This window comes from Engystomops pustulosus, chromosome 11 (genome assembly GCF_040894005.1).
Source record: "Engystomops pustulosus chromosome 11, aEngPut4.maternal, whole genome shotgun sequence".
NCBI lineage: Eukaryota > Metazoa > Chordata > Amphibia > Anura > Leptodactylidae > Engystomops > Engystomops pustulosus.
Window position 1 is genome coordinate 64360323 of NC_092421.1, and position 15401 is coordinate 64375723.

At 47.8% G+C, this 15401-nt stretch overlaps 1 protein-coding gene across 1 annotated transcript in view; it reads right to left on the reverse strand.

The window, feature by feature from the left end:
• Positions 1–15401, reverse strand: part of HABP2 (hyaluronan binding protein 2) — a 34448-nt gene that overhangs the window by 824 nt on the left and 18223 nt on the right. Inside the window, exon 12 of the mRNA XM_072130570.1 lies at positions 15–154. Within this exon, the coding sequence (XP_071986671.1) occupies positions 15–154 (140 nt within the window). The remainder of the gene's footprint in view (positions 1–14; positions 155–15401) is intronic.

The following is a 15401-nucleotide window of genomic DNA, read 5'->3' on the forward strand; positions in this document are numbered from 1 at the left end:
GTAGAGACACCTACCTGGCAGGAATCTCGGCCCCCCACGGGGTCCCCGGCGCAGAGCATACTGCGGTCTATCAGCTTCCCATAAGACTTGGCATCAGAGCAGTCGGCTTCAGAGATCACCTGGACCGAAGTGTCCAAAAGATAAGTAGTGCGACCTGTCATCAGCAAGAGAAGAAGTCACAAGGGACGGCAGTGTGAACTCTGACCAAACCACAATGCTAAACATGGAGGCCGAAAACATGAATGCTCCACCTGATGCCTGATTCATGGGATCATCCAGCAGCCGCCACTAGGGGGAGCCCAGTGCAAAGTTGTTACAACTAGTAACTATATAAATCCCCATGCACTCAGCTCCCCCTGGTGGTAACTATATAAATCCCCATGCACTCAGCTCCCCCTAGTGGTAACTATATAAATGCTCATGTATTCAGCTCCCCCTAGTGGTAACTATATAAATGCTCATGTATTCAGCTCCCCCTAGTGGTAACTTTATATATCCCCATGCACTCAGCTCCCCCTAGTGGTAACTATATAAATCCCCATGCACTCAGTTCCCCCTAGTGGTAACTATATAAATCCTCATGCAGTCAGCTCCTCCTAGTGGTAACTATATAAGTTCTCAGGCACTCAGCTCCCCCTAGAGGTAACTATATAAATCCTCATGTACTCAGCTCCCCCTAGTGGTAACTACATAAATCCCCATGCACTCAGCTCCCCCTAGTGGTAACTATATAAATCCCCATGCATTCAGCTCCCCCTAGTGGTAACTATATAAATCCTCATGCATTCAGCTCCCCCTAGTGGTAACTATATAAATGCTCATGTATTCAGCTCCCCCTAGTGGTAACTTTATATATCCCCATGCACTCAGCTCCCCCTAGTGGTAACTATATAAATCCCCATGCACTCAGTTCCCCCTAGTGGTAACTATATAAATCCTCATGCAGTCAGCTCCTCCTAGTGGTAACTATATAAGTTCTCAGGCACTCAGCTCCCCCTAGAGGTAACTATATAAATCCTCATGTACTCAGCTCCCCCTAGTGGTAACTACATAAATCCCCATGCACTCAGCTCCCCCTAGTGGTAACTATATAAATCCCCATGCATTCAGCTCCCCCTAGTGGTAACTACATAAATCCCCATGCACTCAGCTCCCCCTAGTGGTAACTATATAAATCCCCATGCATTCAGCTCCCCCTAGTGGTAACTATATAAATCCTCATGCATTCAGCTCCCCCTAGTGGTAACTATATAAATCCCCATGCACTCAGCTCCCCCTAGTGGTAACTATATAAATCCTCATGTACTCAGCTCCCCCTAGTGGTAACTATATAAATCCTCATGTTCTCAGCTCCCCCTAGTGGTAACTATATAAATCCTCATGCACTCAGCTCCCCCTAGTGGTAACTATATAAATCCTCATGTACTCAGCTCCCCCTAGTGGTATTTATATAAATCCTTATGTACTCAGCTGCCCCTAGTGGTAACTATATAAATCCTCATGTATTCAGCTCCCCCTAGTGGTAATAATGCAAATCCTCATGTACTTAGCTACCCCTAGTGCTAACTATATAAATGCACATGTATTCAGCTCCCCCTAGTGGTAACTATATACATCCCCATGCACTCAGCTCCCCATAGTGGTAACTATATAAATCCTCATGCACTCAGCTCCCCCTAGTGGTAACTATTAGAGATGAGCGAACACTAAAATGCTCGGGTACTCGTTATTCGAGACGAACTTTTCCCGATGCTCGAGTGCTCGTCTCGAATAACGAACCCCATTGAAGTCAATGGGAGACTCGAGCATTTTTCAAGGGGACCAAGGCTCTGCACAGGGAAGCTTGGCCAAACACCTGGGAACCTCAGAAAAGGATGGAAACACCACGGAAATGGACAGGAAACAGCAGGGGCAGCATGCATGGATGCCTCTGAGGCTGCTTAATCGCACCATTATGCCAAAATTATGGGCAACAGCATGGCCATGACAGAGTGACAGAATGAAGCTAGATAGCATGTAAAACATCCAATAATTGACCCTGACACTATAGGGGACGGCATGCAGAGGCAGCGGCAGCAGCGGAAGGCTAGAGAGTGGCATGGCGACATACCCTAAATGGACTCAGGCTTCAAACCAATGGGTGGCAGAGAGGAACCAAAGGAGGTGAGCAAGAAGCGCTCAAATAATATCGGTACATGATAAAAGTTTGCCAGTATATTTTGTGGATTACACAGCAGGGTGGCGACAAAGTTAACATGGAAGCCATGAAAACAACCCAAAATTCTGCCTGACACAGCTCGTTTGATAAGGGGACCATGTATGGAGGCAGTGAACTAGTAGTAGATTAAAGGTGCTGCAGTTAAAACTATGTTAGTTGGATCTTGGCATGGAGCTGGCGCTCCGCTGCCAGGCGAGCTTTCGCCAATCCAAGCCCCTGTCTATAGGCTACTCCCCAAACAGCACTTCTAAGAACCTTTTGTATAAGATCAAGTGTAGTAGCGTTCTTATAAGTTTAGGATATGGCGGGTGAGGGGAATGTAAACAGATGCGCAAGAAGCGCTGAAATAATATCCCTAAATGGTAAAAGTTTGCAAGTATATTTTGGGGATTACACAGCAGGGTGGCGACAAAGTTAACAACTTTGATGTGGAATGCCCTGTAATAGCTCTTGGGCGGTGTGCCTTTTATCGCCTAGGCTCAGCAGTTTCAGCACCGCCTGCTGTCGCTTAGCGACGGCACTGCTGCTGTGCCTAGAGCTACCGACTGATGGCGCCATGCCCACGGATGGTAATTCGGAGGAGGAGGAGGTGGAGGAGGGGTGGGAGGAGGTATAGTAGGCCTTTGAGACCTGGACCGAGGTAGGCCCCGCAATTCTCTGCGTCGGCAGTATATGACCAGCCCCAGGGTCAGACTCGGTCCCAGCCTGCACCAAGTTAAGTGTAGTAGCGTTCTTATAAGTTTGGGATATGGCGGGTGAGGGGAATGTAAACAGATGCGCAAGAAGCGCATGATGCGCATGGAGCTGGCGTTCCGCTGCCAGGCGAGCTTTCGCCAATCCAAGCCCCTGTCTCTAGGCTACTCCCCAAACAGCACTTCTAAGAACCTTTTGTATAAGATCAAGTGTAGTAGCGTTCTTATAAGTTTAGGATATGCCGGGTGAGGGGAATGTAAACAGATGCGCAAGAAGCGCTGAAATAATATCCCTAAATGGTAAAAGTTTGCCAGTATATTTTGTGGATAACACAGCAGGGTGGCGACAAAGTTAACAACTTTGATGTGGAATCCATGAAAACAACCCAAATTTCTGCCTGACACACCTCGTTTGATAAAGGGACGATGTATGGAGGCAGCTATATGGACGACTTTTGGAGGTAGCAATGGAGACAACGTGTGGAGGCTGCTATGGAGACAATTTAATTTGGATAGTGCCTGTATGTGGCAGTCCCAAACATTTTTCAAACCAGAGGAGCAGGTAGGTGGCCCTCCAGTAAAATGGGATAGATTGAGTGCCTGTATGTGGCAGTCCCAAAAATTGTTCAAACCAGAGGAGCAGGTAGGTGGCCCTGCAGTAAAATGGAATAGATTGAGTGCCTGTATGTGGCAGTCCCAAAAATTGTTCAAACCAGAGGAGCAGGTAGGTGGCCCTGCAGTAAAATGGAATAGATTGAGTGCCTGTATGTGGCAGTCCCAAAAATGTTTCAAACCAGAGGAGCAGGTAGGTGGCCCTCCAGTAAAATGGAATAGATTGAGTGCCTGTATGTGGCAGTCCCAAAAATTGTTCAAACCAGAGGAGCAGGTAGGTGGCCCTGCAGTAAAATGGAATAGATTGAGTGCCTGTATGTGGCAGTCCCAAAAATTTTTTAAAACAGAGGACCGGGTAGGTGGCCCTCCAGAAAAATGGAATAGATTGAGTGCCTGTATGTGGCACTCACAAAAATTGTTTCAAACAGAGGACCGGGTAGGTGGCCCTCCAGAAAAATTAAATGCATGAAGTACTATAGCAAGAGCCAGTGGGCCCTGTCAAAAAATAGCCATTTTCCTCTGCTTTACTGTACAAAGAGGAGGAGAAGGAGGAAAATGAGGAGGAGGAGGAGGAGTGGATCAATTATTCAGGTTGAGCTTCCTTCACCTGGTGGAGATTGGAAATTCTGAGAAATCCAGCCTTTATTCATTTTAATAAGCGTCAGCCTGTCAGCGCTGTCAGTCGACAGGCGTGTACGCTTATCGGTGATGATGCCACCAGCTGCACTGAAAACCCGCTCGGACAAGACGCTAGCGGCAGGGCAGGCAAGAACCTCCAAGGCGTACAGCGCCAGTTCGTGCCACATGTCCAGCTTTGAAACCCAGTAGTTGTAGGGAGCTGTGTGATCATTTAGGACGATGGTATGGTCAGCTACGTACTCCCTCACCATCTTTCTGTAAAGATCAGCCCTACTCTGCCGAGACTGGGGACAGGTGACAGTGTCTTGCTGGGGTGACATAAAGCTGGCAAAAGCCTTGTAAAGCGTACCCTTGCCAGTGCTGGACAAGCTGCCTGCTCGCCTACTCTCCCTCGCTACTTGTCCCGCAGAACTACGCACTCTGCCGCTAGCGCTGTCAGAAGGGAAATACTGTTTCAGCTTGTGCACCAGGGCCTGCTGGTATTCATGCATTCTCACACTCCTTTCCTCTCCAGGGATGAGAGTGGGAAGATTTTGCTTGTACCGTGGGTCCAGGAGAGTGAACACCCAGTAATCGGTGCTGGAATAAATTCTTTGAACGCGAGGGTCACGGGATAGGCAGCCTAGCATGAAATCTGCCATATGCGCCAGAGTACCAACGCGTAAGAATTCACTCCCCTCACTGGCCTGACTGTCCATTTCCTCCTCCTCCAACTCCTCCAACTCCTCTTCTTCTGCCCATACACGCTGAACAGTGAAGGACTCAACAATGGTCCCCTCTTGTGTCTCGCCAACATTCTCCTCCTCTTCCTCCTCATCCTCCTCCACCTCCACCGATATGCGCTGAGAAACAGACCTCAGGGTGCTTTGGCTATCAACAAGGGAATATTCTTCCCCCGTCTCTTGTGACGAGCGCAAAGCTTCCGACTTCATGCTGACCAGAGAGTTTTTCAACAGGCCAAGCAGCGGGATGGTGAGGCTGATGATGGCGGCATCGCCACTGACCATCTGTGTTGACTCCTCAAAGTTACTCAGCACCTGACAGATATCAGACATCCACGTCCACTCCTCATTGTAGACTTGAGGAAGCTGACTGACCTGACTACCAGTTCTGGTGGAAGTTGACATCTGGCAGTCTACAATCGCTCTGCGCTGCTGGTAAACTCTGGATAACATGGTCAGTGTTGAATTCCACCTCGTGGGCACGTCGCACAACAGTCGGTGAGCGGGCAGTTGGAGGCGGCGCTGCGCTGCCCTGAGAGTGGCAGCATCTGGGCTGGACTTCCTGAAATGCGCACAGATGCGGCGCACCTTCGTGAGCAAATCAGACAGATTGGGGTATGTCTTGAGGAAACGCTGCACTATCAGATTTAACACATGGGCCAGGCATGGCACATGTGTCAGTCTGCCGAGTTGCAGAGCCGCCACCAGGTTACGGCCGTTGTCACACACAACCATTCCCGGCTTGAGGTTCAGCGGTGCCAGCCACAGATCAGTCTGCGCCGTGATGCCCTGTAATAGCTCTTGGGCGGTGTGCCTTTTGTCGCCTAGGCTCAGCAGTTTGAGCACCGCCTTCTGTCGCTTAGCGACGGCACTGCTGCTGTGCCTAGAGCTACCGACTGATGGCGCCGTGCCCACGGATGGTAGTTCGGAGGAGGAGGTGGAGGAGGGGTGGGAGGAGGAGGAGGCATAGTAGGCCTGAAACACCTGGACCGAGGTAGGCCCCGCAATCCTCGGCGTCGGCAGTATATGAGCAGCCCCAGGGTCAGACTCGGTCCCAGCCTCCACCAAGTTAACCCAATGTGCCGTCAGCGATATATAGTGGCCCTGCCCGGCAGCACTCGTCCACGTGTCCGTGGTCAGGTGGACCTTGTCAGAAACGGCGTTGGTCAGGGCACGGATGATGTTGTCTGACACGTGCTGGTGCAGGGCTGGGACGGCACATCGGGAAAAGTAGTGGCGGCTGGGGACCGAATACCGAGGGGCGGCCGCCGCCATGAGGTTGCGAAAGGCCTCGGTCTCTACTAGCCTATAGGGCAGCATCTCCAGGCTAAGCAATCTGGAGATGTGCACATTAAGGGCTTGGGCGTGCGGGTGGGTTGCACTATATTTGCGTTTCCGCTCCAGCGTCTGGGGTATGGAGAGCTGAACGCTGGTGGATGCTGTGGAGGATCGTGGAGGCGACGATGGGGTTTTTGTGCCAGGGTCCTGGGCAGGGGGCTGACTAGCAGCTGACACAGGGGAAGGAGCAGTGGTGTGCACGGCCGGAGGTGAACGGGCTTGTTGCCACTGAGTGGGGTGCTTAGCATTCATATGCCTGCGCATACTGGTGGTAGTTAAGCTAGTAGTGGTGGAACCCCTGCTGAGCCTGGTTTGGCAAATGTTGCACACCACAGTCCGTCGGTCATCCGGTGTTTCCTTAAAGAACCTCCACACTTCTGAAGATCTAGCCCTCGCCGCAAGAGCCCTCACCACGGGAGCTTCACTAGTTGACACATTTGGCGCTGATGCACCAGCTCTGGCCCTGCCTCTCCGTCTGGCCCCACCACTGCCTCTTCCAACCTGTTCAGGTCGAGGACTCTCCTCCGTCTCAGAAGCACTGTGTTCACCCGGCCTCTCAACCCAGCTTGGGTCTGTCACCTCATCATCCTCCGATCCCTCAGTCTGCTCCCCCCTCGGACTTCCTGCCCTGACAACAACTTCCCCACTGTCTGACAACCGTGTCTCCTCATCGTCGGACACCTCTTTACACACTTCCACTACGTCAAGAAGGTCATCATCACCCACAGACTGTGACTGGTGGAAAACCTGGGCATCGGAAAATTGCTCATCAGCAACCGGACAAGTGGTTTGTGACTGTGGGAAGGGTCCAGAAAACAGTTCCTCAGAGTATGCCGGTTCAAATGGCAAATTTTGCTGGGAGGGGGCAGACTGGGGGGGAGGAGGCTGAGGTGCAGGAGCTGGAGGAGTGCCGATTTCGGTGACATGGGTGGACTGCGTGGAAGACTGACTGGTGGACAAATTGCTCGAAGCATTGTCGGCAATCCACGACATCACCTGTTCGCACTGTTCTGGCCTCAACAGTGCTCTACCACGAGTCCCAGTAACTTCAGACATGAACCTAGGGAGTGTAGCTCTGCGGCGTTCCCCTGCTCTCTCATCAGCAGGTGGTGTCTCACCCCGCCCAGGACCACGGCCTCTGACCCCTGCAGTAGTTGGACGCCCACGTCCCCGCCCTCGTCCTCTACCCCTAGCCCTCGGGTTAAACATTTTTAAAATGAGAGTTATAACTTTTTTTTTTTTTTTTACTTCTTTTTGTTTTTTTTGGTGTTTTTGTGTGTTTTTTTTTTTTTTTTGTGTTTTTTGTTTTTTTTTGAGTTTTTAAAACCAAACAATCCTATCCTATTGCTATGGCTATTTTCTAGCCAAGTATCAAAGGAAGCACACTACTATGCCAGATGAGATGACACTGAGTTATTGCCTAATAGAAATCCAACCCCTACTAAATTTTCCCACTTCGGTCTTTGCTATGGATATGTGCGTCACTAAGCGCAGAACACAGCGGTCGCAAGTCTCACTACAAATTGCTCAGAATTGGCAAGTACATGCACTGCAGAAACTACAGCCACCAGCAGATCAACCAGAAATCAAATATATAGAACGCTACTGTAGGCTTCAAGAAGCTGTTTGTATTCTCCTATGGCTATTTTCTAGCCAAGTATCAAAGGAAGCACACTACTATGCCAGATGAGATGACACTGAGTTATTGCCTAATAGAAATCCAACCCCTACTGAATTTTCCCACTTCGGTCTTTGCTATGGATATGTGTGCCACTAAGAGCTAAACACAACGGTAGCAAGTCCCCCTGCTAATTCCTCACAAAATGGTAAAAGATGCAAATTAAAATAAAAAAAGTATAACGTTATTGTAGCCCTAAGAAGGGCTGTTGGGTTCTTGTTGAATCACTCCTGCCTAACACTATTCTAATAGAACACCCTAACGCTTTCCCTGACCAGCAGCAGCTCTCTCCCTAGCGGCATCCAGAGACAGAATGATCCGAGCAGCGCGGCCAGCGGCTAGTCTATCCCAGGGTCACCTGATCTGGCCAGCCAACCACTGCTATCGACGTGTAAGGGTACCACGTCATGCTGGGTGGAGTGCAGAGTCTCCTGGCTTGTGATTGGCTCTGTTTCTGGCCGCCAAAAAGCAAAACGGCGGGAGCTGCCATTTTCTCGAGCGGGCGAAGTATTCGTCCGAGTAACGAGCAGTTTCGAGTACCCTAATGCTCGACCGAGCATCAAGCTCGGACGAGCATGTTCGCTCATCTCTAGTAACTATATAAATCCCTATGAACTCAGTTCCCCCTAGTGGTAACTATATAAATCCTTATGCACTCAGCTCCCCCTGGTGGTAACTATATAAATCCCTATGTACTCAGTTCCCCCTAGTGGTAACTATATAAATCCCCAAGTACTCAGCTCCCCCTAGTGGTAACTATATAAATCCTCATGTACTCAGCTCCCCCTAGTGGGAACTATATAATTCCTCATGTTCTCAGCTCCCCCTAGTGGTAACTATATAAATCCTCATGTACTCAGCCCCTCCTAGTGGTAACTATATAAATCCTCATGCAGTCAGCTCCCCCTAGTGGTAACTATATAAATCCTCATGTACTCAGCTCCCCCTAGTGGTAACCATATAAATCCTCGTGTACTCAGCTCCCCCTAGTGGTAACTATATAAATCCTCATGTTCTCAGCTCCCCCTAGTGGTAACTATATAAATCCTCATGCAGTCAGCTCCCCCTAGTGGTAACTATATAAATTCCCATGCACTCAGCTCCCCATAGTGGTAACTATATAAATGCTCTTCTATTCAGCTCCCCCTAGTGGTAACTTTATATATCCCCATGCACTCAGCTCCCCCTAGTGGTAACTATATAAATCCTCATGCACTCAGCCCCTCCTAGTGGTAACTATATAAATCCTCATGCACTCAGCTCCCCCTAGTGGTAACTATATAAATCCCCATGCACTCAGCTCCCCCTAGTGGTAATTATATAAATCCCTATGTACTCAAATCCCCCTAGTGGTAACTATATAAATCCTCATGCACTCAGCTCCCCCTACTGGTAATTATGCAAATCCTCATGTACTTATCTCCCCCTAGTGGTAACTATATAAATCCTCACATACTCAACTCCCCCTAGTGGTAACTATATAAATCCTCATGCACTCAGCTCCCCCTAGTGGTAACTATATAAATCCCCATGTACTCAGCTTCCCCTAGTGGTAACTATATAAATCCCCATGCACTCAGCTCCCCCTAGTGGTAACTAAATAAATCCCCATGTACTTAGCTCCCCAAAGTGGTAACTGTATAAATCCTCATGTACTCAGCTCCCCCTAGTGGTAACTATATAAATCCTCATGTTCTCAGCTCCCCCTAGTGGTAACTATATAAATCCCCGTGCACTCAGCTCCCCCTAGTGGTAACTATATAAATCCTCATGCAGTCAGCTCCTCCTAGTGGTAACTATATAAATCCTCATGCACTCAGCCCCCCCTAGTGGTAACTATATAAATCCTCATGCACTCAGCTCCCCCTAGTGGTAATTATGCAAATCCTCATGTACTTATCTCCCCCTAATGGTAACTACATAAATCCTCATGCACTCAGCTTCCCCTAGTGGTAATTATATAAATGCTCATGTATTCAGCTGCTCCTAGTGGTAACTATATAAATCCCCGTGCACTCAGCTCCCCCTAGTGGTAACTATATAAATTCCCATGCACTCAGCTCCCCATAGTGATAACTGTATAAATACTCATGCACTCAGCATCCCCTAGTGGTAACTATATAAATCCTCATGCACTCAGCTCCCCCTAGTGGTAACTATATAAATCCTCAAGCAGTCAGCTCCCCCTAGTGGTAACTACATAAATCGCCATGCACTCAGCTCCCCCTAGTGGTAACTATATAAATCCCCATGTACTTAGCTCCCCCAAGTGGTAACTAAATAAATCCCCATGTACTCAGCTCCCCCAAGTGGTAACTAAATAAATCCCCATGTACTTAGCTCCCCCTAGTGGTAACTATATAAATCCTCATGTACTCAGCTCCCCCTAGTGGTAACTATATAAATCCTCATGCAGTCAGCTCCCCCTAGTGGTAACTATATAAATCCTCATGCAGTCAGCTCCCCCTAGTGGTAACTATATAAATCCTCATGTTCTCAGCTCCCCCTAGTGGTAACTATATAAGTCCTCATGCACTCAGCTCCCCCTAGTGGTAACTATATAAATCCTTATGTACTCATTGCTCCCTAGTGGGAACTATACAGATCCTCATGTATTCAGCTCCCCCTAGTGGTAATTATGCAAATTCTCATGTACTTAGCTGCCCCTAGTGGTAACTATATAAATCCTCATGCACTCAGCTCCCCCTATTTGTAACTATATAAATCCTCATGCACTCAGCTCCCCCTAGTGGTAACTATATAAATCCTCATGTACTCAGCCCCCCCTAGTGGTAACTATATAAATCCTCATGCACTCAGCTCCCCCTAGTGGTAATTATGCAAATCCTCATGTACTTATCTCCTCCTAGTGGTAACTATATAAATCCTCACATACTCAACTCCCCCTAGTGGTAACTACATAAATCCTCATGCACTCAGCTCCCCTAGTGGTAACTATATAAATGCTCATGTATTCAGCTGCCCCTAGTGGTAACTATATAAATCCCCGTGCACTCAGCTCCCCCTAGTGGTAACTATATAAATATTCATGCACTCAGCTCCCCCTAGTGGTAACTATATAAATCCTCATGCACTCAGCTCCCCCTAGTGGTAACTATATAAATCCTCATGCACTCAGCTCCCCCTAGTGGTAACTATATAAATCCTCATGCACTCAGCTCCCCCTAGTGGTAACTACATAAATCCTCATGCACTCAGCTCCCCCTAGTGGTAACTACATAAATCCCCATGCACTCAGCTCCCCCTAGTGGTAACTATATAAATCCCCATGTACTCAGCTCCCCCAAGTGGTAACTAAATAAATCCCCATGTACTTAGCTCCCCCTAGTGGTAACTATATAAATCCTCATGTACTCAGCTCCCCCTAGTGGTAACTATATAAATCCTCATGTTCTCAGCTCCCCCTAGTGGTAACTATATAAATCCACATGCAGTCAGCTCCCCCTAGTGGTAACTATATAAATCCCCATGCACTCAGCTCCCCATAGTGATAACTATATAAATACTCATGCACTCAGCTCCCCCTAGTGGTAACTATATAAATCCTCATGCACTCAGCTCCCCCTAGTGGTAACTATATAAATCCTCATGCACTCAGCTCCCCCTAGTGGTAACTATATAAATCCTCATGCACTCAGCTCCCCCTAGTGGTAACTATATAAATCCTCATGCACTCAGCTCCCCCTAGTGGTAACTATATAAATCCCCATGCACTCAGCTCCCCCTAGTGGTAACTATATAAATCCCCATGCACTCAGCTCCCCCTAGTGGTAACTATATAAATCCCCATGTACTCAGCTCCCCCTAGTGGTAACTATATAAATCACCATGTACTCAGCTCCCCCAAGTGGTAACTAAATAAATCCTCATGTACTCAGCTCCCCCTAGTGGTAACTATATAAATCCTCATGTTCTCAGCTCCCCCTATTGGTAATTATGCAAATCCTCATGTACTTAGCTACCCCTAGTGCTAACTATATAAATCCTCACGTACTCAACTCCCCCTAGTGGTAACTATATAAATCCTCATGCACTCAGCTCCCCCTAGTGGTATTTATATAAATCCTTATGTACTCATTTCTCCCTAGTGGTAACTATAAAGATCCTCATGCACTCAGCTCCCCCTATTGGTAATTATGCAAATTGTCATGTACTTAGCTACCCCTAGTGCTAACTATATACATCCTCACGTACTCAGCTACCCCTAGTGCTAACTATATAAATCCCCACGTACTCAACTCCCCCTAGTGGTAACTATATAAATCCTCATGCACTCAGCTCCCCCTAGTGGTAACTATATAAATCCTCATGCACTCAGCTCCCCCTAGTGGTAACTATATAAATCCTCATGCACTCAGCCCCTCCTAGTGGTAACTATATAAATCGTCATGCACTCAGCTCCCCCTAGTGGTAACTATATAAATCCTCATGTACTCAGCTACCCCTAGTGGTAACTACATAAATCCCCATGCACTCAGCTACCCCTAGTGGTAACTATATAAATCCTCATGTACTCAGCTACCCCTAGTGGTAACTACATAAATCCCCATGCACTCAGCTCCCCCTAGTGGTAACTATATAAATCCCCATGCATTCAGCTCCCCCTAGTGGTAACTATATAAATCCTCATGTACTCAGCTACACCTAGTGGTAACTACATAAATCCCCATGCACTCAGCTACCCCTAGTGGTAACTATATAAATCCTCATGTACTCAGCTACCCCTAGTGGTAACTACATAAATCCCCATGCACTCAGCTCCCCCTAGTGGTAACTACATAAATCCCCATGCACTCAGCTCCCCCTAGTGGTAACTATATAAATCCTCATGCACTCAGCTCCCCCTAGTGGTAACTATATAAGTTCTCAGGCACTCAGCTCCCCCTAGTGGTAACTATATAAATCCTCATGTACTCAGCTCCCCCTAGTGGTAACTACATAAATCCCCATGCACTCAGCTCCCCCTAGTGGTAACTATATAAATCCCCATGCATTCAGCTCCCCCTAGTGGTAACTATATAAATCCTCATGTACTCAGCTCCCTCTAGTGGTAACTATATAAGTCCTCATGCACTCAGCTCCCCCTAGTGGTAACTATATAAATCCCCATGCATTCAGCTCCCCCTAGTGGTAACTATATAAATCCTCATGTACTCAGCTACCCCTAGTGGTAACTATATAAGTCCTCATGCACTCAGCTCCCCCTAGTGGTAACTATATAAATCCCCATGCACTCAGTTCCCCCTAGTGGTAACTATATAAATCCTCATGCACTCAGCTCCCCCTAGTGGTATTTATATAAATCCTTATGTACTCATTTCTCCCTAGTGGTAACTATAAAGATCCTCATGCACTCAGCTCCCCCTATTGGTAATTATGCAAATTGTCATGTACTTAGCTACCCCTAGTGCTAACTATATACATCCTCACGTACTCAGCTACCCCTAGTGCTAACTATATAAATCCCCACGTACTCAACTCCCCCTAGTGGTAACTATATAAATCCTCATGCACTCAGCTCCCCCTAGTGGTAACTATATAAATCCTCATGCACTCAGCTCCCCCTAGTGGTAACTATATAAATCCTCATGCACTCAGCCCCTCCTAGTGGTAACTATATAAATCGTCATGCACTCAGCTCCCCCTAGTGGTAACTATATAAATCCTCATGTACTCAGCTACCCCTAGTGGTAACTACATAAATCCCCATGCACTCAGCTACCCCTAGTGGTAACTATATAAATCCTCATGTACTCAGCTACCCCTAGTGGTAACTACATAAATCCCCATGCACTCAGCTCCCCCTAGTGGTAACTATATAAATCCCCATGCATTCAGCTCCCCCTAGTGGTAACTATATAAATCCTCATGTACTCAGCTACACCTAGTGGTAACTACATAAATCCCCATGCACTCAGCTACCCCTAGTGGTAACTATATAAATCCTCATGTACTCAGCTACCCCTAGTGGTAACTACATAAATCCCCATGCACTCAGCTCCCCCTAGTGGTAACTACATAAATCCCCATGCACTCAGCTCCCCCTAGTGGTAACTATATAAATCCTCATGCACTCAGCTCCCCCTAGTGGTAACTATATAAGTTCTCAGGCACTCAGCTCCCCCTAGTGGTAACTATATAAATCCTCATGTACTCAGCTCCCCCTAGTGGTAACTACATAAATCCCCATGCACTCAGCTCCCCCTAGTGGTAACTATATAAATCCCCATGCATTCAGCTCCCCCTAGTGGTAACTATATAAATCCTCATGTACTCAGCTCCCTCTAGTGGTAACTATATAAGTCCTCATGCACTCAGCTCCCCCTAGTGGTAACTATATAAATCCCCATGCATTCAGCTCCCCCTAGTGGTAACTATATAAATCCTCATGTACTCAGCTACCCCTAGTGGTAACTATATAAGTCCTCATGCACTCAGCTCCCCCTAGTGGTAACTATATAAATCCCCATGCACTCAGTTCCCCCTAGTGGTAACTATATAAATCCTCATGCAGTCAGCTCCCCCTAGTGGTAACTATATAAATCCCCATGCATTCAGCTCCCCCTAGTGGTAACTATATAAATCCTCATGTACTCAGCTACCCCTAGTGGTAACTATATAAATCCCCATGCACTCAGCTCCCCCTAGTGGTAACTATATAAATCCCCATGCATTCAGCTCCCCCTAGTGGTAACTATATAAATCCTCATGTACTCAGCTACCCCTAGTGGTAACTATATAAGTCCTCATGCACTCAGCTCCCCCTAGTGGTAACTATATAAATCCCCATGCACTCAGTTCCCCCTAGTGGTAACTATATAAATCCTCATGCACTCAGCTCCCCCTAGTGGTATTTATATAAATCCCTATGTACTCATTTCTCCCTAGTGGTAACTATATAGATCCTCATGTATTCAGCTCCCCCTAGTGGTAATAATGCAAATCCTCATGTACTTAGCTACCCCTAGTGGTAACTATATAAATCAGTGGTCCCCAAACTACGGCCCGCGGGCCACATGCGGCCCGCGGACCGTTTTTATCCGGCCCCTTGGAGCGCCAGCGGCTCCTGCTGAGGCCCCCGGCAAGTCGCGGCAGTCAGGCAGGAGCCTCCGTCCGTCCGGACAGGAAGCTCCTGCCCGCCCCTGAATAGTGCTCGACGCGGCCGATACGGCCGCTCGAGCACTATTATTACAGGTGGAGCGATGTGGCCGGAAGACGACCCCGGCGCACATCGCTCCGTGAACCTGAGTGTGCGGCCGCGTGATGACGTCATCACGCGGCCGCGCACCCCTTCCCGGCCGACAGCAGCCCGAAGATAGAAGACTCGGGAGCCGCTGCCAGAGGTGAGTATAGGATTTTTTTTTTTTAACCAGCAGCAAATATATTTTGGTGGCCGGGGGGCCCGGATATAAAAAAAATAATTAATTATGGGGGCCTTAAATATAGTATAGGGCAGTATAGGGAATAATTAATGATGGAGG